General features: G+C 45.1%; 1 protein-coding gene across 2 annotated transcripts in view; it reads left to right on the top strand.

Moving 5' to 3' along the window:
• The first annotated feature begins 2,173 nt into the window (after window positions 1–2,173).
• The window catches only part of EGFL6 (EGF like domain multiple 6), a 38,568-nt gene continuing 14,895 nt past the window's right edge, over window positions 2,174–25,846 (top strand). Inside the window, exons 1-4 of one of the 2 annotated variants that reach the window (XM_036305425.1) lie at window positions 2,174–2,458; window positions 16,372–16,478; window positions 19,491–19,583; window positions 25,415–25,534. In XM_036305425.1, coding sequence (XP_036161318.1) covers window positions 2,385–2,458; window positions 16,372–16,478; window positions 19,491–19,583; window positions 25,415–25,534 — 394 coding nt within the window. In that variant the 5' untranslated portion in view covers window positions 2,174–2,384. The remainder of the gene's footprint in view (window positions 2,459–16,371; window positions 16,479–19,490; window positions 19,584–25,414; window positions 25,535–25,846) is intronic. The other variant, XM_036305426.1, reaches the window with a different exon arrangement.

The raw sequence follows: 25,846 nt of genomic DNA, 5'->3' as shown, positions 1-25,846 counted from the left end.
TTGGATCCGAATATTTAGGAAGAAGTGGCATGAGCACAACCATCATTTTCAATTCAACTGCTGGGCATTAGGTGGCAGCAATGTGATGCCCCGCCCATCTCCTCCCAGGCTGGACAGCGCCAGTAGCATGTCCGCAGTCAGCATCTATGGCAGTGGTTCTCAACCTTCCTAATGCCGTGATCCTTTAATACAATTCCTCATGTTGCGGTGACCCCCCAATTTCATTGTTACAAATTGAACATCATGAAAGCCTAGTGATTCATCACAAAAACAATATGTAATTCTATATGTGTTTTCCAATGGTCTTAGGCGACCTCTGTGAAAGGGGTCACAACCCACAGGTTGAGAACTGCTGATCTATGGGAGCTGCTGCTGCTGCTGCTTCTTCCTCTTCCTCTTCTTCTTTATTTTAGTTTCTTTACTTTTATTGATTCCAGAGAAGAATGGAGAGAGAAAGACATCAATGATGAGAGAGTCATTGACTGGCTGCTTCCTGCACGCCCCCTACTGGGGATAGAGCCCATAAACAGGGCATGTGCCCTTTACCAGAATCGAACCGGTGACCTCTTGGTTCCTGGGTTGAAGCTCAACCGCTGAGCCACACCTGGCCGGGCACAGCTCTCAGCGCAGCAGGCAGAAGTCATCGGACCTGCACTCTGGTGGAAGCCTTCAGGCGATGACTGAACAGAGATGGTGTCTAAATACCCCAGCTCCCTGGCCTTTCAGGCGAGACCTGGGTTCTAGGCTGGCTTAGGGAGGTGCCTGGCAGCATGAAGCTGCAGTCACCCCAGTGATACCCCGATACACACCTGCTATTGCTTACCTTCCCTCTCTGGACTCACCCCCTCTCCCCTGCCAGGGCTCTGCTCCCCCAGTACAAACTACCACCAATCCAGTCCTTGCCTCGGGGTCTGCTTATGGGCAAACTCACACCAAGAGGAATTTTATATCCCACCTGTGTTAAGATAGTGGCAGGTGTACAGTCCATACCTTACATTCTTTCCTTTCTCTATTAGTGTTTTCAGGAAATAAAACCAATGATGGTGTGAAGAGGTCAAAGGGGTTTGGTAATGGTCTTGGTGGGATCCTCTTGTTGCCTTATTCATGAAACTCATTTGACATCTGAAGCTGCAAAGAAGTAAAACGATGAGAAAGGGGGCAGGTGTTCATGAAGATGATGCCTGTACAGTGTCTAGGACAATGCCTGTCACTGTTGGCTTTGAACAGCTCAATGGCCTAACTAGTGACTAACCAGGGATACTGAATCCATTAGGATGCCTGCAAAGGTAAAACAGAAGACCCACTGAACATGGCTTACATCAGTAAGGACAGCTATGGTGTGAATCAGGAAGCTGCAGCAAGAATCTTCCTTGCCCAGCCTGTGTGGCTCAGTGGTTGAGTGTTGACCTATGAACCAGGAGGTCATGGTTTGATTCGGGTCAGGGCACAGGCCCAGGTTGCAGGCTAGATCCCCAGTAGGGGGCGTGCAGGAGGCAGCCGATCCATGATTCTCTCTCATCATTGATGTTTCTGTTTCTCCCTCTCCCTTTCTCTCTGAAATCAATTTTTTTAAAAAAAGACAAAGGGTGTGGATGCAGGGAGTGGGGGAAGGAGGGACCAATGATTCATTCTACTATAACAAGTTGTCAGAACAAAGAACATATTAAGTACCCAAGTGAATTCTCTGAACCCATATATATTCGTGTTTCTGCCATTAATTTCGGCTGGTTACCACATTACCGTATCATCTGGTGGTCCCGTGTAGGTAAGCTGTCGCAGCTGAGTTTGGCAGGTCACTTGTCAAAGGAAGGAGTTGCGCTTGGCAGCTCTAGCAGCCCATGCTTTGCAGTTTTTGAAGAAAACTCTGCAGTGTGAAAGTCTAACCGGATATAGGATAGAAGCATCATTCTGAACTGGCACCCTTGGTCCCTGCTTCGACCTTTCCAGCGAATTCTTAAATCCTCCAGCGCAGGTATCACTGAAAGCTGCCCCATGTCTGAAATAGACGGCGATCCAACTAGAGCGAAGTAAACTGAGTCGGGGGTAAGTTTCTTGGTGAACACAGCGCGGAGGATGCGCGGGTGGCGCTGGAGGCGGGTCCCAGCCAGATGTGCATGGCCCTCCCCGCCCTCCCTTGCGCACCGAACCCTCTTCACCCTCAGAGGAGCCACAGCGGTTGGCCAGGGCGCCCCCACCTCTCCTGAGCCCGCGAGCGCCCCCAACCGCAGGGCCGGCCGTCCTGTCTGCCCCGCAGGACTGCGCGCCGGGAGGAGCGGAGACCCAGAGCCACAGAGGAGAGAGGGGGCTGTGCCGGGTCCGCGCCCTCCCGGGGGGCAGGAGGAGGAGTGGCAGGCGACAGCTGCAGGCCTGGCGCGAATCCGAAGATGCCGTCGCCCTGGGCCCTTGGGCTCCCGCTGCTGCTCCCCTGGGTGGCAGGTGGATTAGAGAACGCGGCCAGGTGAGTGGCTGGCGATCGCCCTGGCTTCAGCTCCCCACGGGCCCCTACTCTTTGTCCCCCCGCGGGTGTGTGCGTGCTGAGACCTGGATTTAACAAGGATGCCGGTTCCTGGGCGGCCACAGCTTCTCTCCAGCTCCCTTTGCATCCGAGGCGCCCCACCTGACCGCGTCCAGTGGGATCCTGGGGGGCGGGGGAGGGTCTGCTTTCCCCCCCCTCCCCGCGCCCCGAGGGTGCGTTCTGGCTTCGTGATCTGCAGGCAGCTGTGGGGCTGCGTGTGTGAGGGTCTGCCTGTGGGTGGGTAGCGCCTGTGCCTGTGTAGTTTTGTGTTTTCCACTCTCGCTAACCAGTACCAATGGATTGTCCGTCGCTAGTTTTGCGGGGGGGGGGGGGGGGGGGGAGGGAATGAAACTGGGAGGACTGGGACTAAGGGCTTACCCCGGGCTGAGCCCGCTGCGAAGGGGGTTCCCACGCAGTGGCTTTCTCATGAGGGTTGATGAACTGGAAAGAAAGAACATGTGTGTGAATGAAATGGACTCATTCTTCTTGCTGTGGCAGTTCAGAATCTGAAGTTACTTCTTTACTGCCCATAGCTTTCCCAAGCCCCAAAACTTATTTTTGCAGAGATCAGCAGGGCCACTTAAGAAAGACATGCTTATATAGCGCTTCCTGCAGGCCTGGCACTGTTCGAAACACCCATTTAAAGCCCCATAACTGCCCTAGCTGATTTGGCTCCATGGATAGAGCATTGGCCTGGGGACTGAAGGGTCCCGGGTTCGATTCTGGTCAAGGGCACATGCTCTGGTTGTGGGCTCCATCCCCAGTGTGGGGCGTGCAGGAGGCAGCCAATCCCTGATTCTCTCTCATCATTGATGTTTCTGTCTCTCCCTCTCCCTCTCCCTTCCTCTCTGAACTCAATAAAAATATATTTTAAAAAATAAAATAAAGCCCCATAACTACACTGTGTGGAGTTATCACCCCCCAGTTATAGAGGACAAAAATGAGGCACAGATGGAGGTAAATGCACCAGGAGGCACAGCCAGTGAGTGGTGGCCCCGGGCATTCAAACCCAGGCGGTCTGGCCCAGCGTCCCTGCTCTCCACCGTCATAAGGGCAGCCTTTTGGGAATCACTCACTGGAAAAGGGTTCCTGGGTCCCTGGCTGTGACATCTTGCTTTCTGAGGTGTCCACTAAGCAGGGATTCTCCACTGTGGGACTAGCGCCCTTTGGGGCTGGGGTGGACAGTTGTGGGGTAGAGAGGCTGTTATGTGCATTGTGGGATTTTTAGCAGAAGCATCTGTGGCACTTCTAACCACCGGATGCCCGCAGCAACCTTCCCAAGTGTGACAACCAAAAAATGTCCCAGGACACGTCCAAGGTCCCCTGCTGAATCCCCTCCAGCTGAGTGAGAACCACATCGCTGTTGAGATTTTTTAAAAATATGTTTTTATTGATTTCAGAGAGAGGAAGGGAGAAGGGAAGAGAGATAGAAACATCAATGATGAGAGAGGACCATTGATTGGCTGCCTCCTGCACGCCCCACACTGGAGATCAAGCCCACAGCAACCCAGGCATGTGCCTTGACCGGGAATCGAACTGTGACCTCCTGACTCATGGGTCGGCGCTTAACCACTGAGCCACACCGGCCAGGTTGGATAGTTTTTACTGGACATTTCCTGAGCAGAGCAGGCTGGGAGCCTTGCTTTGGTGCAGGCTGCTTTCAGGTGAGCCTATCTCTGTTTGACTCGTAGGGACAAAACTTTCATCAGAGTCTGCCACAGTCTTAAGGGATTTTGAAGTTCAAAGAGAACAAACCTCAAATCAGGTTCTTAGAATGTATGGTCACAAGCTTCAATTTCCTTTTCTCGATAAAAATGTGGGCAGATGTAATTTGCTCATAGTTACATTGTCCTGGAACTGTGCGGGTCTTGTATTGCCAGAAAGCCCGCTCTTTGGAGATGAGATTACTAGTTCCCTAGCAACCAGCAAACCGACCTCCAGGAGTGTCACTCTCAAAGTGCCACCGAATTAAATGCAAAGCTGACAAGCCCCCAAATAAGCCAAAGAATATTAAAATGGAGACTCTGTGGAGGATTCTGCAGTTTTCAAGATGTTAAACATGGTTTCCTTACTCCATATCAGGTTCACCAGCCGGTGTGTTTATTATCTCTTCAACACGCTTGGAAATGTCAAGTGGTCGGCTCTCCAGCAACTGCTGGGAGCCATGGTTAATCAGCTCCAGACTCTGAGTAACAGGGATACACTAAAAGGAAAAGCTGGGCATTCACTGCAGAAAAGTATGTCTGCTGATTATTTTCTCTTTTTAAAAAATATTTTTATTGATTTCAGAGAGGAAAGGAGAGGGAGAGAGAGATAGAAACATCAATGATGAGAAAGAACCATTGATTGGCTGCCTCCTGCACGCCCCCCACTGGGGATCGAGCCTGCAACCTGGGAATGTGCCCTTGACCAGAATCAAACCCAGGACCCTTCAGTCCGCAGTCCGATGCTCTACCCACTGAGCCAAACCAGCCAGGGCATGATTATTTTCTGAGGTTTCACACTTATAGCAAAAATTACCCCTGCTATAGAGAGATTTCTAATATAATCACCAGTTTTTATTTAATTGAAAATCTGCACCATAACTTTAGTGACGTAAAAAAATATATGCCTCTTAAATGGTGCTTAGCACATAGTATACAATTAACACTTATCAAATAAATAAATCATTAGCAGCATGTGTTTCCATGGTTTTAAGCATCAATATTTGGCTTGAACCCCAGACTTTTCTATACCCTTTGGGCATTGGGCAATTTAGATGCTCTAGACATGCTTTGTCCATTCCTAGATCTCCCATAATCCCCTGCTTCTTCTATAATTCTCCATTCTCTCCATAGTACTCTGCTGCCCTGTTTTCTCCCATAATCTCATTCTTTCTCATAGTTGCCTGCTTCTCCCATAATCTCAATCTCTCCCATAATTTTCTCTCCCATGCTACTGTGTTGCTCCCATAATTCCATTCTCTCCCACAATGCATTTCCTTCCATAGTTATCTGCTTCTCCCATAATTCCATTCTCTCCCATAGTCCTATGCTGCTCCCATAATCCTATTCTCTTCCATAGTACTCTGCTGCTCCCATAAGCCCATCCCCTCCCACAGTTCCCTGCTTCTCCCATAATCCCATTCTTTCCCATAGTTACCTGTGTATCTTTCATAATCCCATTTTGTCTCATAGCTCTCTGCTTCTCCCAGAATCACACTCTCTCCCATAATTCCTTGCTTCTCCCATAATTCTCTTTTTACTTTGATGTAGTCCCATTTATTTATTTTCTCCTTTGTTCCTTTGCCCTAGGAGATGTATTGGCAAACATGTTGCTACTAGCGATGTCTGAGATGTTGTTGCCTATGGTTTCTTCTAGGATTTTTATGGTTTTGCAACTTACATTTAAGTATTTTATCCATTTCGAGTTTATTCTTGTGTATGGTGTAAATTGGTGGTTGTTTCATTTTTTTGCAAGTATCTCCAATTTTCCCAACACCATTTATTGAAGAGACTGTCTTGACTCCGTTATATGCTCTTGCCTCCTTTGTCAAATAATAATTAAGTGTAATGGCTTGAGTCGATTTCTGGGTTCTCTGTTCTGTTCCATTGATCTATATGCCTGTTCTTCTGTCAGTACCAGGCTGTTTTGATTACAGTGGCCTTGTAGTATAACTTGATATCTTGTGTTGTGATCCCTCCAACTTTGTTTTTTCTCAAGATTGCTGTGGCTACTCAAGGATCTTTTTTTTGGTTCCATATAAATTTTTGGAGTATTTGTTTTAGATCTGGGAAAAATGCCATTTAATAGGGATTGCATTGAATCTATAGATTGCTTTGGGTAGTATGGACATTTTTTTTTAATATATTTTTTATTGATTTTTTTACAGAGAGGAAGGGAGAGGGATAGAGAGTCAGAAACATCGATGATGAGAGAGAATCATCGATCAGCTGCCTCCCGCACATCCCCCACTGGGGATGTGCCCGCAACCCAGGCACACGCCCTTGACCGGAATCGAACCTGGGACCCCCCAGTCCGCAGGCCGACGCTCTATCCACTGAGCCAAACCGGTTTTGGCGGGTAGTATGGACATTTTAATGATGTTAATTCTACCAATCCATGAACACTGTATATTCTTCCACTTGTTTATATCTTCTATCTCTTTTTTCAATGTCCTGTAGTTTTTCAATTGTAAATCTTTTACCTCTTTGGTTAAGTTTATTCCTATGTGTCTTATCTTTTTTGTTGCATTGGTAAATGGGATTATTTTTTTAATTTCTCTTTCTGAGAATTTATTATTGGTGTATAAAAATTCCATCAATTTCTGGGTGTTAATTTTTTTATCCTGCTACATTGCCAAATTCATTTATGAAATCTAGTAGTTTTTTGGTGAGTCATTGGGGTTTTCTATGTACAATATCACATCATCTGTAAATAATGACAGTTTTACTTCCTTCTTTCCAATTTGGAAGCCTTTTATTTTTTCTTCTTCTTTGATTGCTCTGGCTAAGATTTCCAGGACTATGTTGAATAAGAGTGGTGAAAGTGGAAGAAAAAAATGCTCCAAGTCAGTAATCAGAGAAATGCAAATTAAAATGACAGTGAGGTACCGCCTGTCAACAAATGACAAGTGCCGGTGAGGATATGGAGAAAAGAGAACCCTAGTACACTGCTGGTGGGAATGAAGACTGGTGCAACCATTATGGAAAACAGTATGGGATTTCCAAAAAAAATTAAAAATGGAACTGCCATTTGACCCAGTGATCCCACTTCTAGGAATATATCCTAAGAAACCCGAAACACCAATCAGAAGAATGTATGCACCCCTATGTTCATTGCAATGCAGTTCACAATAGCTAAGATCTGGAAACAGCCCAAGTGCCCTTCAGCAGATGAGTGGATAAAAAAAGCTGTTACATTTGCACAAAGGAATACTATGCCACAGTAAAAAAGAAGGATCTCTTACCCTTTGAGACAACACGGACAGGCCTGGAAAGTATTATACTAAGTAAAATAAGCCAGTCAGAGAAAGACAAGTATCACATGGTCTCACTCATATGTGGAATGTAATGCACAAAATAAACTGATGAACAAAATAGATCCAGAGACACAGAAGCATGGAACACACTGTTGAATCTCAGAGGGAAGGTAGGGTTGGGCGAGTGGGTGGGAAGAGATCAACCAAAGAACTGGTATGCATATATGCATCACCCATGGACACAGACAATAGTGTGGTGAAAGCCTAGGGTAGGGGTTGGGGTGGGCTAGAGGAGGTCAATGGGGAAAAAAAGAGGACATATATAATACTTTCAACAATAAAGATTTTTTTACAAAAGAATAAAATTCATTCTATATAAAATGGCATGAAAGGACCTGCTTGATCTAGCCCAGTGATGGCGAACCTTTTGAGCTCGGTGTGTCAGCATTTTGAAAAACCCTAACTTAACTCTGGTGCCGTGTCACATATAGACATTTTTTGATCTTTGCAACCATAGTAAAACAAAGACTTATATTTTTGATATTTATTTTATATATTTAAATGCCATTTAACAAAGAAAAATCAACCAAAAAAATGAGTTCGCGTGTCACCTCTGACACACGTGTCATAGTTCACCATCACTGATCTAGCCTTTGCCTATTTCTTAACTTCATTTTATGTCATTTCCTCCCATGTTTTCATTATGAATGAATGAACGTGATGGAAAATAAATATAGCTGTCTTGATAACACTGACTTTTTTTTTTACTACCTTCCCTTCCTTGTCTCACTTTCCCTCTCCCCTATTGATCTTCCCTTCACCTCATCAATAAACCACTTCTTGCAGTCAAATCTTATCTTGTGGTCTGCTTCCAGGGGGAGGCCAAACTAACACACTCCTCTTCCCCCATTTTAGCCTGATTCCTGAGCTTGGAAGATAAATGAGAGAAGTAGAGGAAGCAATGGGAAGTTCCAAGTTTTGTCCTACCACTCATGGCATGGGGAGTTTGATAGCCTATATATTCAGGAAGGGGAGATGCTTTGGGGTACCCCGGGGCCTGTTGGACTTGGACCCTGTATCTTGAAAATGGATAGGAACCCAGAATGAATCTTTTTTTTTAAAATATATTTTATTGATTTTTTACAGAGAGGAAGGGAGAGAGATAGAGAGCCAGAAACATCGATGAGAGAGAAACATCGATCAGCCGCCTCCCGCACATCTCCCACTGGGGATATGCCCACAACCCAGGTACATGCCCCTGACTGGAATCGAACCCGGGACCCTTCAGTCCACAGGCCGACGCTCCATCCACTGAGCCAAACCGGTTTCGGCCAGAATGAATCTTAACTCATTAGGTACAATGGGCTTGCCATACTGGGAGCTATGGAAAAACAAAAAACAAAAATAAAAAACAACAACAACAACAAAACCCATCATGGTTGGACCTTGTTATCCCTATTTAGAAAAAACATTGAATTTGTTTGGCAATATTTAAATGGATTTGAACATCAGTAAAAGAAGTTTTAACTTCTCAATTTGTCTTGGAGAATATCATGAAGTTTCCTGGAACCATAAACAAGCGTACAGAGAATTCTGGCACAGTATATTTTTTGCAGAAAATAAGGAATCCCATGAAGAAATACTACACTACTTCCACAACCCCTGGAATGTTTTTAAATTAACTTCAGCTGTGGAGACGGCAATTTTCTGATTAATTTGATCAATGTAGACAGCAAGCTGTATAATGCATTAAAGGAACTCTGGCAATTCAGCATTTAGCTCAGACTCCTACAGCTCAGGGCCTTCTCTCCACGGAGACTTACTCCCCTACGTTAATACGTCCCTGCCTGAGGACCAGGTTCCCTAGGCCTTCTATGTGCCAGACTTTGTTTAAGACAGTGATGGCGAACCTATGACACGCGTGTCAGAGGTGACACACAAACTCATTTTTTTGGTTGATTTTTCTTTGTTAAATGGCATTTAAATATATAAAATAAATATCCTATCTAATAATAGACAAACATGGTAATTGACCATACCTTTGCTATGCCTCCCATTGGCTAATCAGCGAGATAGCAAATTGACCACCAACAAAGATGGAGGTTAATTCGCATATGAAGGCACGAAGCGGTGGAACAAAGACTGAAGGTGGCTCCGGCCGGAACAGCAAAGACTGAAGGTGGTTCCGGCCGGAGTGAAGGCCTGGGTCCCAGGTGCCGGAGGAAAACTGGTGCTGGCAGCCAGGGGAAGGGAAGGCCTATTGCACGAATCTTTTCCTGCAACAGGCCTCTAGTCAAAAATATCAGTCTTTGTTTTACTATGGTTGCAAATATCAAAAAATGTCTATATGTGACACGGCACCAGAGTTAAGTTAGGGGACCTCTCAAGGTGGTAGAGGGCAGTGGATGTTGGTGGAATCATTTCAGTCCAAAGTCAGAAATTCTTTCTCATAAACTCCTTTTTATTGATGACCCCAGGTATATATTAGGTTCCATGGGGTTGGGTCAATCCAGCCAAAAGCATAAAAGCTCTCTATACTCAGACATCTGTTAAATTCCTATGATTGATACTTTGCCTTAACCATGTATCTTTGACAATGCCAGAATGCACTGGTCCAATTTTATACATTTTAAAAATACATGCTTCAATAAATATGGAACTAAATGCAGTTCATATTGATAGCTTTGTAAGGTTTTTTTTTTTGTATGAATGGATTCACATATAAAGAACATAATCATGTATATCAGACTTTAGGAAATGATTCTTGAAATACTACAGTGTTGATTATGGTAGGCTAACTTCTGCATCAGACCATCTCAAAATCTCAGTGGTTGAACACTGCAAAAGTTTCTTTCTTTGTCTGCCTTGAAGTCCAAGGCATGTTTAAAAGATGGCTGCATGCCTTCACATGGAGCCAGGCTCCATCCATCCATCTTGAGAGTCACCATCTTCCTCCAGGTCCGCAGAATCCTCTCTCGTCAATGGGTTGATGGAAAATAAGCAGATCCAGGGTCTCTTGGGAGGCGTTGTGAGCAGGCTTGGAGGTGATCTGCTCGCATTCCCACATTCCACTGGCCAAATCCAGTCCCGTGGCCCCAACTAGCTGGCAGCTGGCGGGGAAGTCTAGCATAGCTCTGTGCCCAGGAGACACAGAAGCAACCTAATGAGTATTTAACCATCTCTTCTACCGCCATTAAATTGCAACATATGGAGTTAAAGCTATTTGGCCATTTTTAACTTTAAAAAATGGTAGTTTCATGTAGCTTAACCTTATGGTTTATGGCCCTTATCCAGAATCCTCACAACCAGATATTAAAGTATAATAAGAATTGAATTAGTGAGGGAATGATCATGAGTGGGCATGCTATTCGAGCAAAGGTAGAAGGAGAGGCTGCTGGGAAAGTAATTTGAATCATTTGCTAACATTAACATGGAATGGCATGTGAAAACTATGTAGAAACTAAATGTTCAAGCTTTTTTAGCAGATATTTATACTTACTTTTTAAAATGTTTATTTTTTTCTATCACCATTTCACTCCTCTATGCCCTCTTCTACCTCTATCCACCCCCCTAATCCCCACAATCACCACACTGTTGTCCATGTCCCAGAGTTCTCTCTCTCTCTCCTCTCTCTCTTTGGCAGTTTTTAAAAGATTTTATAAGTTAGTGTGCCCTGCTATTATTGTCAATTTCATGCTTGCCTATTTCTTCCCCTCAATAATATTGTTTCAATTTAAACAGAAACAATAATTAATTTTCTTTTTATTTGTAGTTTTAAATAGCTGCACATGTGCATTAAAAAAAAAAACTGGCAAGCATAAAATGCAGAGCTGGATTCTGGGAGTAATAAATCAATTTCCTCTGGCATCTTTTTAAACCAGCAAGTAATTAGTAGCATTTCTGTCCAGGAGTGATTTCCCCCCCTTTAAACTAATTTTCCATTCTCATGACCAGATGTAGCATTTGATGATCAAACCAGTAAAATCCCATTTGTAGCTGTTCATTTGAAGCCATCTCTCAAAGCTGAGTGAATTCATGGATGGCACGCCCATTCATTAAAAGGCATGTGGCTCATTTATGGACCCACATGGTTCTCTAATGGCTTTTCTTTCACTGTTGTTTGAAGCTGCTCGGTCGTCTTTAGAAAATATGCACAGAGCGTGTCCTTGCATCCACAGTGTAGCTGGAGGCTGTTTTGTATAGTTACCGAACATCAGAATCCATTTTCTAGGTCCCAGTCATCAGTAGATTCTTAGCTGTTCTTTTCATTTTTTCAACAACTGAGACTAAGGCTCGATTTAATGTCCAGTTTCTGATTTCTTCTAAGAGAGCTTGAATTCTAAGATGTATTTGTCACTGAGAAAATAATCTTACTTTCTTAACAAGTTTTTCATGGCCCAAGGGTTACTCATGAACATTTTGGCGAGTTTTACAAGTGATACTTTGTACAATGTCAAAAAACGATGACTTGAAAAAAAACACAACAAACCGATGACTTGGGAGAAATGACTACAACTCAGATTTCTGTTTCACCTTTTCACCTACAGGCAAGCATGTGAAAGCAATAAAACTCGAGAAAGACAATGTCTCTGGAGAGCTGTGGTAATGTGCAAGCAGTATATGAATTTCATCTTCTGCTGATTTTCTCCTGTTAGTTAACCCCAGGCAGAATTCTGCATAAATCAAAAGTGATTGATTTTGCCCAACACATATGATATGGGTCTGACCACCTGTGCAGGGGGCCCTGGGCTCTTTCACCAAACTTTCTACTTAGACTTTTGGGAAAATATCATATTTCAATAAATTTCCATTTGTTTTTGTGATATTTCACATCTAAAAGTTTTAGTAATCTTGTTAGAGTTTATTAAGTTCACCATGGCTGTAAAGCGGCTGGCTTGAGTTTTGTCAAATCTTTGCTATTTCTTAGTGCTTGAAATCCTTCCATAACTCTCCGGAGCTTTCAGGATGGACAGCCTGTTTCACGTGGACACAGGTCTTTTCTTTCTGGCCCCTGCTAATCTCCCTGCCCCTTCTCCATCCTACTATTTCTTCTCTCTGCTTCCTCTCCCACTTCCCTAGTCCAAACACACACTACTTTCTATTCTTAAGTCTATAGACCACCAACTTGTGTTCTTAGTGGCTCCACCCTTGACACATGTTTTGTCCTCTGCCTGAAACACCTTCCCCAGTAAACAGACTCCTCCCTTGTACCTGGGTAAGTTCCACCAGTCACCAGAATTCATGTCAGGACCTATTTCCTCTAGAAAACCCCTTAATGCAGGCATTCCTGGGGTCCAGGGACCCAAGGGTCTGCCAACCACTGTGGGTTCTTGACTTCATGCAAGAAAGAATTCCAATACAAGCTAGAATAGAATTTAAAGTGAAAGAGAGTTTATTAGTGAAGCAGTGAGAGTGGCTACTCCATATACAGAGCATCCCCTCCCTAGTGGGATTTACTTCTTTCGTTGAAGTTCATTTAATCGGGTGGTAGGGCATTCAATAAGCGGGGAGAGGAATATTCAGGATCTTTCTGGGAAAGGGGTGGAGATTTCTGGTAAGAACCCCAGCAACCACGTTGTGTCCTTATATAGGCTTCAGGCGGCTGCAGGGTGTGTCGGATAGCATGCTAATGTATTACAATGGGATATAAGGAGGTTAGGGGTCACCATAAGGGACAAAAAAAAAAAAAAAAAAGACACCGAATAGCTGCAGCAATCTTGAGAAAGAAGAACAAAATAGGAGAGATCACAACACCAGATATCAAGCTATTCCACAAAGCCACTGTAATCAGAACAGCCTGGTACTGGCACAAGAACTGGCATATAGAACAATGGAACAGAACAGAGAACCCTGAAATCTACCCAAGCCATTATGCTCAGTTAATATTTGGCAAAGGAGGCAAGAGCATACAATGGAATCAAGACAATCTCTTCAATAAATGGTGCTGGGAAAATTAGATAGGTACATGCAAAAAAAAAAATTGAATCTAGACCACCAACTTACACCATACACGAGAATAAACTCAAAATGGATAAAAGACTTAAATGTATGTCATGAAACCATAAAAACCCTAGAAGAAACCATGGGCAGCAAAATCTCAGACATCTCTCATAGCAACATGTTTGCCAATAACATCTCCTAGGGCAAGGGAAACAAAGGAGAAAATAAACAAATGGGACTACATCAAAGTAGAAAGCTTCTGCACAGCAAAAGAAACCATCAACAAAATGAAAAGGGAGCCCACTGTATGGGAGAACATATTTGTCAATGATACATCTGATAAAGTGTTAATATCCAGAATATATAAGGAACTCATACAACTTAACAAAAAGAAGACAAACAATTCAATTTAAAAATGGGCAAAGGACCTAAATAGATACTTCTCCAAAGTGGACATACAGATGGCTAAGAGACACTATGGAAAACAGTATGGAGTTTCCTCAAAAAATTAAAAATGGGCCCACCCAGCTTGGCTAAGTGGTTGAGCATTGACCTACGAACCGGGAGGTCACGGTTCAATTCCAAGTTAGGGGACATGCCTGGGTTGTGGGCTCAATCCCGAGTAGGGGGTGTGCAGGAGGCAGTCAGTCATCTAAAGACATTTTCAGCTGACACTACTGGAGGGGTTGGTGCTGCTGGTGTCTGTAGGTAGAGGCCAGGGATGCTTCTAAGCATCCTACAATGCACATGACAGCCTCCAACAACAAAGATTTATTTGGCTCAAAATATTGCTCATGTAGAGGTTGGAAAACCCCATTCAGAGGTTGAGCATGACTTATAAATCCCCAAAATTAATTCCATTAGAGGATGAAAAAATTGTCCCTTCAAGAAAAAGTAGCCCGGCCGGCATGGCTCAGTGGTTGAGCATCAACCTATGAACCCAGAGGTCACTGTTCAACTCCCGATCAGGGCACATTGCTGGGTTGTGGGCTCAATCCCCAGTGTGGGGTGTGCAGGAGGCAGCTGATCAATGATTCTCTCTCATCATTGATGTTTCTATCTCTCTCCCTCTCCCTCTCTGAAATCAATAAAAATATAAGTTTTTTTTAAAAAGAAAAAGTAAAGAATAAATTCATCCTTGATTTGGTGTTCTCAGCTAATGACATGTCAGACACCATCTCTTTGTAGCTCTTAACTGAACAACCAAGTTGGTAGGAGGCAGACCACGAGGGAAAACAGCAAGGTTATTTAACTTCCCGACCTTGACTCAGATGTTATTAACTTGCATAAGATCCAGCCCTGCAGCAGAAAGCACGTGGTAAAATGTACATTCCTTGTCTGTTAAACAGCCCAGGAAACATTTTACAGTGCATTTAATATGCGTATGGAAGCAACCCCAGCCCTCCATAAAATGTACAACTCAAGTCTTCTTCCAGGATCTGCTAGCAACCCTGTCCCATCCTAGGCCAGTGAGTAGGTAAACTTGCAGTGAGCTTCATCCGTGGCCCAGAATACTTAGGGGCACTTGGTGACAGGGCTCACTTGGTCAAGAATCAGCAAACTACAGCCTGCAAGCCAAGGCTGGTGGGCATCTGTTTTTATGTGGCTTGTGGCTAAAGCTAAATCAAAAAAAGTGTACTATTGCCCAACTGGCATGGCTCAGTGGTTGAGCGTCAACCTATGAACCGGGAGGTCACAGTTTAATTCCAAGTCAGGGCACATGCCTGGGTTGCGGGCTCGATCCCCAGTAGGGGGCATGCAGCAGGTGGCCAATCCATGATTCTCTCTCATCATCAATGTTTCTATCTCTCTCTCCCTCTCCGTCTCTGAAATATATACTTTGTGTGTGTGTGTATGTGTGTGTGTTTGTGTGTGTGTAAAGTATAATATGCTAATTAGACCGGACATCCTTCAAAGACGACCTTCCGGATGAAGCTGCGAGGGAAGCCCAGGTCCTGGTGCCTGCCGGCAGCTGGAGGAAATCCCGGGTCCCGGGTGCCAGAGGGCAGCCGGGGAAAGGAAGGCCTACTCTTGCATGAATTTCATGCATCAGGTCTCTAGTATATAGTAAGAGGGTAATATGGTAATTAGACCGGACGTCATTCCAGACATCCTTCCTGACAAAGTCGGGGCTGGAGGGAAGCCAGCCTGGATCCCGAGTGCCTGCAGGCGGTCCGAGGGAAGCCAGCCAGAGGAAGGAAGCCCGGGTCCCAGGTGTCAGAGGGAAGCTGGTGCTGGCAGCCGGGAGAAGGAAGAAGGAAGGCCTACTCTTGCACAAATTTATATATAGAAATAAAGAGTTTAGCAAATTGTGTTTCCAGGAGGCGAAGAGGAAGGAGAAGGCAGCTGGGCTGTCATCCCTGACACTGCTCTGCTGGGGCGGGGCCTCTTCTCCACTGGGCTGGAGTTTCCTCATCTATAACATGGGAGGGCTTGGCTGAGGGTTCTCTAGAGCCTTCCAGCACTTACTGGCCTATAGTGCACCTTCCAGTTTCCTCAAGCGGCGCCAGGTGGCCAGTGGGGTAAAAGTGCAGTGCTCTTGTCTGGGACAGAGCCGAAGGGCCAGGGAGTCACATTGCCACCCTCGGCTCGGAAACAGTCACACACCCGAGTAGCCGCTGTGTCTGTGCCAAGCAGACTTAGGAATCGGTGCCCTGTGAGGTTCAGGAACATAGACTTTTGGCCACTTTCGTGTGCCCTAGTTTTCTAGATTATGTAACCCAATTCTTTTAACCCTAGGAAAGGAGGAAATGGATGACACTAATTACTGGGGAAGGCTGGCAAGGGATGGTAGCACAGACTGGCCACCCAAAATTCAGGTTTTCAAAGTCAAATGGGCAGGTTTGTTGAAATTAACCAGGTAACTGACATCTCTGCTGCTCATCTAGTAGCAGGGAAGGGTCTCTGTTGCCCTTTCTGTTTTTTTCAATACTAACATGTGGCTCTTTGTCTGTAGTCCAAGGGGTCACGGGTTGTCGGCACTCCAGCCCGGGCTCTGTCGCTATGGAACCAAACTGGCTTGCTGCTACGGCTGGAGAAGGGGCAGTAAGGGAGTCTGTGAAGGTAACTTTGTAAAAAATCAGGCCACCATGTGCTCAAGCAGTAGCTCAGGATCTTTAAGTTATTATTACTATTTCTTTTTATTTTTTAATTGATTTCAGAGAGGAAGGGAGAAGGAGAGGGAGATAGAAACATCCATGATGAGAGAGCATCATTGATCGGCTGCCTCCTGCACGCCCCACACTGGGGATAGAGCCCGAAACCCGGGCATGTGCCCTGACCGGGAATCAAACCGTGACCTCCTGGTTCATAGGTCGACTCTCAACCACTGAGCCATGCCGGCCGGGCTTTAGGTTTTTATCTGTGACACCATGAGCTGTGGGGTCCCCAGCAAAGGGACATGGATAGCTGTCAACACCCAAGCTCTTAGGTTCCTGTGAGACCTCTTCCCACCCAAAATGTGACTGACACCATCAACCTAGACGTGGTTTGTTAGGAGACCTGCCTTGTCACTTATTTCTGTTGCTATCTTAGTGAGCATGCCCGGGTGGCTTGTTGTTGTTTTAATCAGGAGAAACTGAGTTGGACAAAAATAGGTCAAGAAGTACCTCCTTCCAATTATAATTTTTTACAATTGATTTCTAATGATACACACTTTTAAATTATGAATCACGCAACCAGTAGACTTCAGTCACAAATGTGAAAGTAAGCCACTTACTTTATAATTTTGTTACATTTTTAAAAATTTCTTTATTGATTAAGGTATGACATATGTGTCCTTATCCCCATCAAAAATAGACCACATATTGGGTCACAAGCAAAGTCTCCCCAAATTCAAGAAGATTGAAATCATATCAAGCATCTTCTCAGACCACAATGGCATAATATTAGAAATAAACTACAATAAAAACAATCCAAAAAATTCAAACGCTTGGAAGCTGAATAGCATGCTATTAAACTAATGTTAGTCACATTTTGAAAGTCCATGGTGCCAATTTCTAGATGGTTTCAAGGTATACATGTGTATATGCAAAGATGTTAAGTATTTTTGGATTCTCTGTACAACTTTCATACCAAGGAACCATAATTTGCCTTGGTCATTGTTTCTCAGGCCATGCGTTAGGAAAAGGCCTCTAATCATTTCAAGAGGGTTGGGGAAGACAGGGATTTATGTAGAGTTTTGTGGTGTTTGTTTTTAATATGACTTTCTTTTTTGCATTAATCCTCACCAGAGGATACTTTTTCCCCATTGATTCTAGAGAGAGTTAAAAGGAGGGAGCTGGGAGAGAGACAGAGAGAAGCATCAATGTGAGACACATTGATTGGTTGCCTCCTGCACATGCCCTGGCACAAGCCAGGATCAGGCCTGCAACCCAGGTACGAGCCCTTGACCAGGAATTGAACCCGGACCTTTCAGTCCGCAGACCGGTGCTGTAACCACCGAGCCAAACCGGCCAGGGCTATATGACTTTCTATCATAATGAACACTCTCAGTGTGAGGAATCAAATCTGCGTTCATTCCTCCCAGCTAACTGAGCTGGGGTGTACTACTTTGTGGTAGGAGTCTGGTTTCACTGTTCTTGTGTCCCTAGGTGGCATATGCCTGAACCTCAGTGTTTTATCTGTTAAATGTTAAAAAAGCAAGTAAGTGCAGAGGGCTCAAGAAAAATACTCACTATGCACATTTGGCAAGCTGAAGAGGTTGTCAGCACTCTCACGGCCCCAGTCGAATGTTCAGGTTAATACCCTTGCCATGATTTTTATATCTAAGATCTATATTTTAGCCAGGCTGGTGTGGCTCAGTGGTTGAGCATCAACCTATGAACCAAGAGGTCACGGTTCTATCCCCATCAGGGCACATGCCTGGGCTGGGGCTTGTTCCCCAGTGTGGGGCCAATCAATGATTTTTCTCTCATCATTGATGTTTCTATCTCTCTTCCCCTCTCCCTTCCTCTCTGAAATCAATAAAAGCTTATTTAAATAAAATAAAATCTGTATTGTATTTTATCCAATTTGCATGGTCCTTCTTGATAGTAAAGTCATATGCTCCTTGAAGCACCAAATAACAGGGTGGTTAGTCTCTGATTGCCAGGTCTCTGATTTCTAAGCCAGAGTGTGGTCTTTGTGGTCATGGGACAAGAACACAGAGTTAGACCCCGGTCTGTGAGGTCCCAGTCTACCTTGGCCTTCACCTCCTTCCATCTCTTCACCCTCATTCCATTCAAGGCCCTGCCTCAGTGCCCGAGCTTTTTAGATCTTGACCGCTGCCCTGCCTAAATCTGTTCCCTGGGCAGGGTCTGCTTAACTCCATATCATTAACCAGATGTATATGTCGCTTAGCCAGATGTTGAAGTCATTAATGAAAAGCTACATATAGCGGAGTTTCAGGAACAATTGAACAAGAGAGCTTTACTTTCTCTAAAGCCCACTAGAATCTCAGACCATCTACACTAATAAAAGAGAAAGATGCAAATTGACCATACCTCCGCAACACCCACCAGCCAATCAGGCGTGAGTATGCAAATTAACCCAACAAAGATGGCGGGTTAATTTGCATGTGCAGGCACCGAGCAGCCAGGGTTGGGGCAGGATGCTTGCATCATTGTGGCGATGACGTAGGGGTTCCACACCGTCCCAGCTGCTCAGGGCCTCTGGGCAGCGTGGGAAGGCAGAAAGGCGGCTCTGGCCGGATGGAGGGCGGTGCAGGCATCCAGGGGAAGGAAGGCCCATTCTTGTACGAATCTTCGTGCATCGGGCCTCTAGTTTTAGGCAAACTGAATGTTGCTGTGGATTGGCTATTCAAATCACAGATCCAAAGTTACTGTAAATGGAAATATCTTTTGGGAGCTTTGACCTTATGGCAGCAAGAGTCTTATTCACCATTGCTAGTTCCCAAGAAAACACTTTGCAGTGTGTTAAAGGGGGAAACGAACCAGAGAAAAAGCAGATCATCCTCTAAATGTCCCCACGGATTTCTCTGCCATAGACAAGGTGGCTGAGTTTGACATGCGTACATTTCACTGTGCTAACTACTCCTGTTTTTTTTATCATTAAAACACCTTTTTCTTTCCACAGCTACATGCGAACCTGGCTGCAAGTTCGGTGAGTGTGTGGGACCAAACAAATGTAGATGCTTCCCAGGATACACCGGGAAAACCTGCAGTCAAGGTCAGTGGAACAGAACAGGGTCCAAGTCCAAACCTACCCCAGATCTTTCAAAAGCATTTTCATCGTTGCAGTGGGATTTGTGACATGATGTAGTGCTCAGGATTTAACTCCAATCTTCAAATGAAAGTGGCCTCAGGCCCTAGCCAGTTTGGCTCAGTGGATAGAGCTTTGGCCTGCGGACTGAAGGGTCCCAGGTTCGATTCCAGTCAAAGGCACATGCCTGGGCTGCGGGCTCGATCCCCAGTAGGGGGCGTGCAGGAGGCAGCTGATCAATGATTCTGAAACATCAGAATCAGATGTTTTTACCTCTCTCTCCCTCTCTGAAATCAATAAAAATATATAAAAAATAAAAAGAAAGTGGTCTCAGAACTAGAATTTTTAGTCAATCTCCTCTCCCAGAAAAATGTAGAAGTCATTTTGATGCTTCTGTCAAGATGCCAAATAAAAGGTCTTTTTCTCTAAACAAATAGTTTTATTGTGTTTTCAAGCTACTGAAGTAATGCATATTTTTCACTAAAGAAAACAGTGCCAAAGGATATAAATTAAGAAGTAAGCCCTGGCTGATGTGGTTCAGTGGTTGAGCATCATCCCATGCACCAAGAGGTCTCAGGTTTGATTCCCGGTCAGGGCACATGCCTGATTTGCAGGCTCGATCCTCAGTAGGGGGCATGCAGGAGGCAGCTGATGGATGTTTCTCACTCTCTCCCTCTCCCTTCCTCTCTCTGTCTCTTAAATTAATAAAAAAATATTTTTAAAAAAGAAGTGAGTGTCCAGCCCTGACCAGTATGGCTCAGTTGGTTGAGCATCGTCCCATGCACCAAAAGGTTGCCAGTTCAGTTCCTGGCCAGGGCACATGCCTGGGTTGCAGGCTCCATCCCTGGTAAGAGGTGTGCAGGAGGCAGCTGGTTGATGTTTCGCTCTCACATAGATGTTTCTCTCTCCCCCTCTCCCTTCCTCTCTCTGTAAAGTCAATAAAAATATATTTTTTAAAGTAGGTGTCCACCCCCAGTCCCTACTCTTGCCATAGTTAAGTTTGTGCTAAGTCCCTCAGGCCTTTTCTGTGATAGAACCAACATCAGTATCTCTCATGGGCATCTCCCGTGTCAGCACATACACAGCTGCCTCACGCTTTTTAAGCCTGTATCCTAGTCCTTAGTGTGAACACTTTTACCATTTATGTAAAAAATACTTTAATCACTATCATAAGTTGTTTCCAATTATTTGCCTTCATAAACAATGCGGAAGCAGACATCATTCTATGCATGTCCTTGCACCCTGCATGGGTGCAAGGATATGCTTAGAAGAATAGGATAAATTCTAAAACTGGAATTGTTGGGTTGATAATGTACATATTTTTTATTTTAATGGACATATTTTAAAAGGCATTTTGCGACTTTTGTCATGGGCTGTTTATTTGAAGAGTTTATTTATAATATTGAGAACAGCAGTTTTCAATCTGTATAATGTTGTTCCCCAGGAAGATTTGCCAGATAAAAATACAGATCCCCAGTTAGATTTTAATTTCAGATAAACAACAAATAATTTTATAGCGTACTTAATATTGAATGGGATGTGAGTATACTAAAAAAGTTTTTTTAAAAATATATTTCTTTATTGATTTCAGAGAGGAAGGGAGAGGGAGAGATAGAAACATCCATGATGAGAGAGCCATTGATCGGCTGCCTCCTGCACGCCCCCCACTGGGGATCAAGCCCACAACCTGGGCATGTGCCCTTGGCCGGAATTGAACCTGGGACCCTTCAGTCCACAGGCCAACGCTCTATCCACTGAGCAAAACGGGCTAGGGCTATACTAAAAAGTTTAATCATTTATTTAAAATTGAAACTTAACTGGGCATCCTGTATTTTTGTTGTTGTTGTTTATCCTCACCCAAGGATATTTTTCCTTTGATTTTTAGAGATAGTGGAAGGGAGAGGGGGAGAAGAGAGAGAGAGAGAGAGAGAGAGAGAGAGAGAGAGAGAGAGAGAGGCATCGATGTGAGAGAGACATATCAATTGGTTGCCTCCAGTACGCACCCCAACTGAGACCAGGGACCGAACCTGCAACCCAGGTATATGTCCTTGGCCAGGAATCAGACCCGAGAACCTTTGGTGTGCAGGCCAACATTCTAACCATTGAGCCACACCATCCAGGGCATCCTGTATTTTTATTTGCTAAATCTGGGAACCTTACCCCAGGGGACATCTGAACACATTTGAAGGGGTTACTACGGTCATCTACTGGGTGGAGGCTAGGGATGCTGCTAAGAGGCTACAGCGCACAGGGCAGCCCCCTACAAAGAAGAATGATCTGACCCAGATGTCAGCAATGCTGAGGTTGAGAAACCCTGGCGTGAGGAAACTTGCCATAATTCAGGTAGGGTCCCTGGTTCTCAACCTGGGCTGCACATTAGAATCACCTGGGAATCTTCTTAAAATCCTGATTTCTGGGCCTCATCCTCCGAGGCCCAGCTACCCTCATCCGAGGATAAAGCCCAGAAATCAGGATTTTAAGAAGATTCCCAGGTGATTCTAATGTGCAGCCAAGGTTGAGAACCATTGTTCTATAACTCAGTTGAGCAAAGAGCAGCAAATCAAGTTCAGCTGCCCTCGAGAATAGGGGGCCAGTGTTCTGGAAGGAGGATGAAGTTCCAGAGCAGGGCAGGCACCCCCTTCGCTCCCCATGCCCAGCCCAGCGCCAATGCAGAGCGGAGCTTCTCCACTGCAACAGCCTTTCTTAGAGCTGCAGCCTCAGGGGGAACCTCTGACTCTCTCACATTCTCTACCAGCACAGAAGCCAGTTCCCGAAGCCTTAGGGCCTATGGTGTTTCCTAGAACCGGGTCCAGCTGCTTGAGAGAGCTGCATCAAGCATCACACTCTCACCCTGGCTGGTGTGGCTCAGTGGATAGAGCGTCGGCCTGTGAGCTGAAAGGTCCCCGGTTTGATACCAGTCCAGGGCACATGCCCAGGTTATGGGCTCAATCCCCAGTAGGGGGCATGCAGGAGGCAGCCCATCAATGAATCTCTCTCATCATTGATGTTCTATCTGTTTCTCTTTCTCCCTTCTTCTCCGAAATCAATTTAAAAAAAAAAGAGGGGGGAAACCACACTCTCGCCCTAGTCGGTGTGGCTCAGTGGATAGAGCGTCGGCCTGTGGACCGAAGGGTCCCGGGTTTGATTCCGGTCAAGGACATGTACCTCGGTTGCAGGCTCCTCCCCAGCCCGGGTCCTGGTCAGGGCTTGTGCAGGAGGTAACCAATCGGTGTGTTTCTCTCACATCGATGTTTCTCTCTGTCTTTCCCTCTCTCTTCTACTCTCTCTAAAAACCAATGGGAAAATATCCTCAGGTGAGGATTAACAACAACAACAAAAGAATCACACTCTCGCCTGGCCGGTATGGCTCAGTGGTTGAGCATCGACCTATGAACCAGGAGGTCAGGGTTCCATTCCCGATCAGGGCACATGCCCAAGTTGCAGGCTCAATCCCCAGTGGGGGGTGTGCAGGAGGCAGCCGATCCATGATTCTCTCTCTTCGATGTTTCCACCTATCCCTCTCCCTTCTTCTCTCTCTCAAAATCAACAAAAAACATTTTTATTTTTTTTTAAGAATCATGCTCTCATAAGTAAGAATTCATCTGTATCCCTTAGTAGGGTCTTCACACCAGGAAGCCGCACTTCCCAGATGTCTTGGATTCTGTACCAAGATGCCTTCTAAGAGATTTGGAACAGAGAAGCTATTTTTCATGCTGGTTTTCAAGTCCTAGTAAATATTCAGATTGAAGGAGCTGTCCAGTTGGCTCAGGTTCGAGACGGCCTGTCTTCCCCACAGCCTCCCTGTGCCGGGACAGCCTAACCGGAGTCTATATGTGAATATCCATGAATGGCAACATGCCCCAGCCCTCCACCGATGTGTTTCCCAAAAATGCTTCTTCCAAGAGACTCTGGGTGCATCACCTCTGGGTTAGGGCCAAGTGATGGGTGTTCCTGGATTTGCCATTAAGTCCAATCAGTGTTCTCCGACTCCCCCTTTTGAAGCAGTTAAGGTTTGTGCAGGAGATGGTAGGGTGCAGGGGACAGGCAATGGACAAGGGCCTTTATAATGTCCAACTAGGGCATCAGAAAATCCCAATGTGTCTTAGCCGGTTTGGCTCAGTGGCTAGAGCGTCAGCCTGTGGACTGAAGGGTCCCAGGTTTGATTCCAGTCAAGAGCACATGCCCGGGTTGCAGGCTCAATCCTCAGTAGGGGGCGTGCAGGAGGCTGCAGATCAATGATTCTTTCTCATCATTGATGTTTCTATCTCCCTCTCCCTTCCTCTCTGAAATAAAATAAAAAAAGAAAATCCCCATGTAAGGTTCTTTTCAGAGGCGAAGGCATCTGCTTATTTTCCACAATGCAGTTTGCCTGCTGCCACGCGGAATGTTTGTCCTACAAGGAACGTGGTGATGCTCATCTTCCTTGAAGGGGTTAAGCCACGAGGCACCCACGTGACAGCATTTCTAAACACAATCTCCCTTGCCCAGGATCACTTTCAAGCTTTGTTTTCCTTCTGTATCACTTTTCTTGTAGTAAAGTTATTTATTCTTTTTAAAATATATTTTTATTGATTTCAGAGAGGCAGGGAGAGGGAGAGAGATAGAAACATCAATGATGAGAGAGATTCACGGATCGGCTGCCTCCTGCACGCCCCACACTGGGGAATCGAGCTCACAACCCGGGATGTGCCCTTGACCGGGAATCGAACCGTGACTTCCTGGTTCATTGGTCAACACTCAACCACTGAGCCACACCAGCTGGGCAAGTTATTCATTCTTAATGTTCAGAATTCTTTTAGTAAACACTGAAAAGCACAGAGAAGAAAGTCACCCTCCATCTCACCATCTGGAGATAACCATCATTAGCATTTGAGCACAGCCTCCCAGGCCTTTTGTTTCTATGCATTTTTTTACACATATTTTATTGATTTTTTTACAGAGAGGAAGGGGGAAGGATAGTTAGAAACATCGATGAGAGAGAAACATCGATCAGCTGCCTCCTGCAAACCCCCAACTGGGGATGTGCCCACAACCAAGGTACATGCCCTTGACCGGAATCGAACCTGGGACCCTTCAGTCCGCAGGCTGATGCTCTATCCCAGTGATGGCGAACCTTTTGAGCTCGGCGTGTCAGCATTTTGAAAAATCCTTAACTCTGATGCCGTGTCACATATAGAAATTTTTTGATATTTGCAACCATAGTAAAACAAAGATTTATATTTTTGATATTTATTTTATATATTTAAATGCCATTTAACAAAGAAAAATCAACCAAAAAAATGAGTTTGCGTGTCACCTCTGACATGCGTGTCATGGGTTCGCCATCACTGCTCTATCCACTGATCCAAACCAGTTAGGGCTCTATGCATTTTTATTTTATATATTTGTTTGTTAATCCTCACCTGAGGATATTTTTCCATTGATTTTTAAGAGAGAGTGGAAAGGAGAGGGAGAGACAGAGAGAGAAACATCGATGTGAGAGAGACACATCAATTGGTTGCCTCCCGCATATGCCCCAACCAGGGCTTGGGATCAAGCCTGCAACCAAGGTACATGCCCTTGACTGGAATTGAACCCAGGTCCCTTCAGTCCACCGGCTGATGTTCTATCCACTGAGCCGAACCGGCTAGGGTTTATATTATATTTCTTACAAGTTTGGCATTGATCTTTATAGGTGATCTCGCAATCTTCTGTTCTCATTGAACAACATTCACTGAACATCTTTGCATTACCCAGTCCCACATCTGGATGTTTCCGGATTCAGGGAACCTTTCTCGTGTTCTAACCACCCCCTGCAGATGTGAATGAGTGTGGAGAGAAACCCCGGCCATGCCAACACAGATGTGTGAACACACATGGAAGCTACAAGTGCTTTTGCCTCAGTGGCCACATGCTCATGCCGGATGCCACATGTGCCAGTAAGTGTCAACAGCCATGCTGCTGTTAGTCAACCTTTTTTGGCTTACCTTTTGCCATTTGATGCTTGGAGGAAAGTTGACTTGAGTGATTTAAAAGCAAACAAACAAACAAACAAACAAAAACACCGAAAAATCTCTAACATCACCCCAGGCTAAAACATCTTTGAGTAATTTTTTAAAAATTGTGGTAAAATAGCCGAAACCGGTTTGGCTCAGTGGATAGAGCGTCGGCTTGCGGACTGAAAGGTCCCAGGTTCGATTCCGGTCAAGGGCATGTACCTGGGTTGCGGGCACATCCCCAGTGGGGGATGT

Source organism: Myotis myotis, unplaced genomic scaffold, assembly GCF_014108235.1.
Source record: "Myotis myotis isolate mMyoMyo1 unplaced genomic scaffold, mMyoMyo1.p scaffold_m19_p_4, whole genome shotgun sequence".
Classification (NCBI taxonomy): Eukaryota; Metazoa; Chordata; class Mammalia; order Chiroptera; family Vespertilionidae; genus Myotis; species Myotis myotis.
This window is presented reverse-complemented; position numbering and strand designations above follow the sequence as displayed.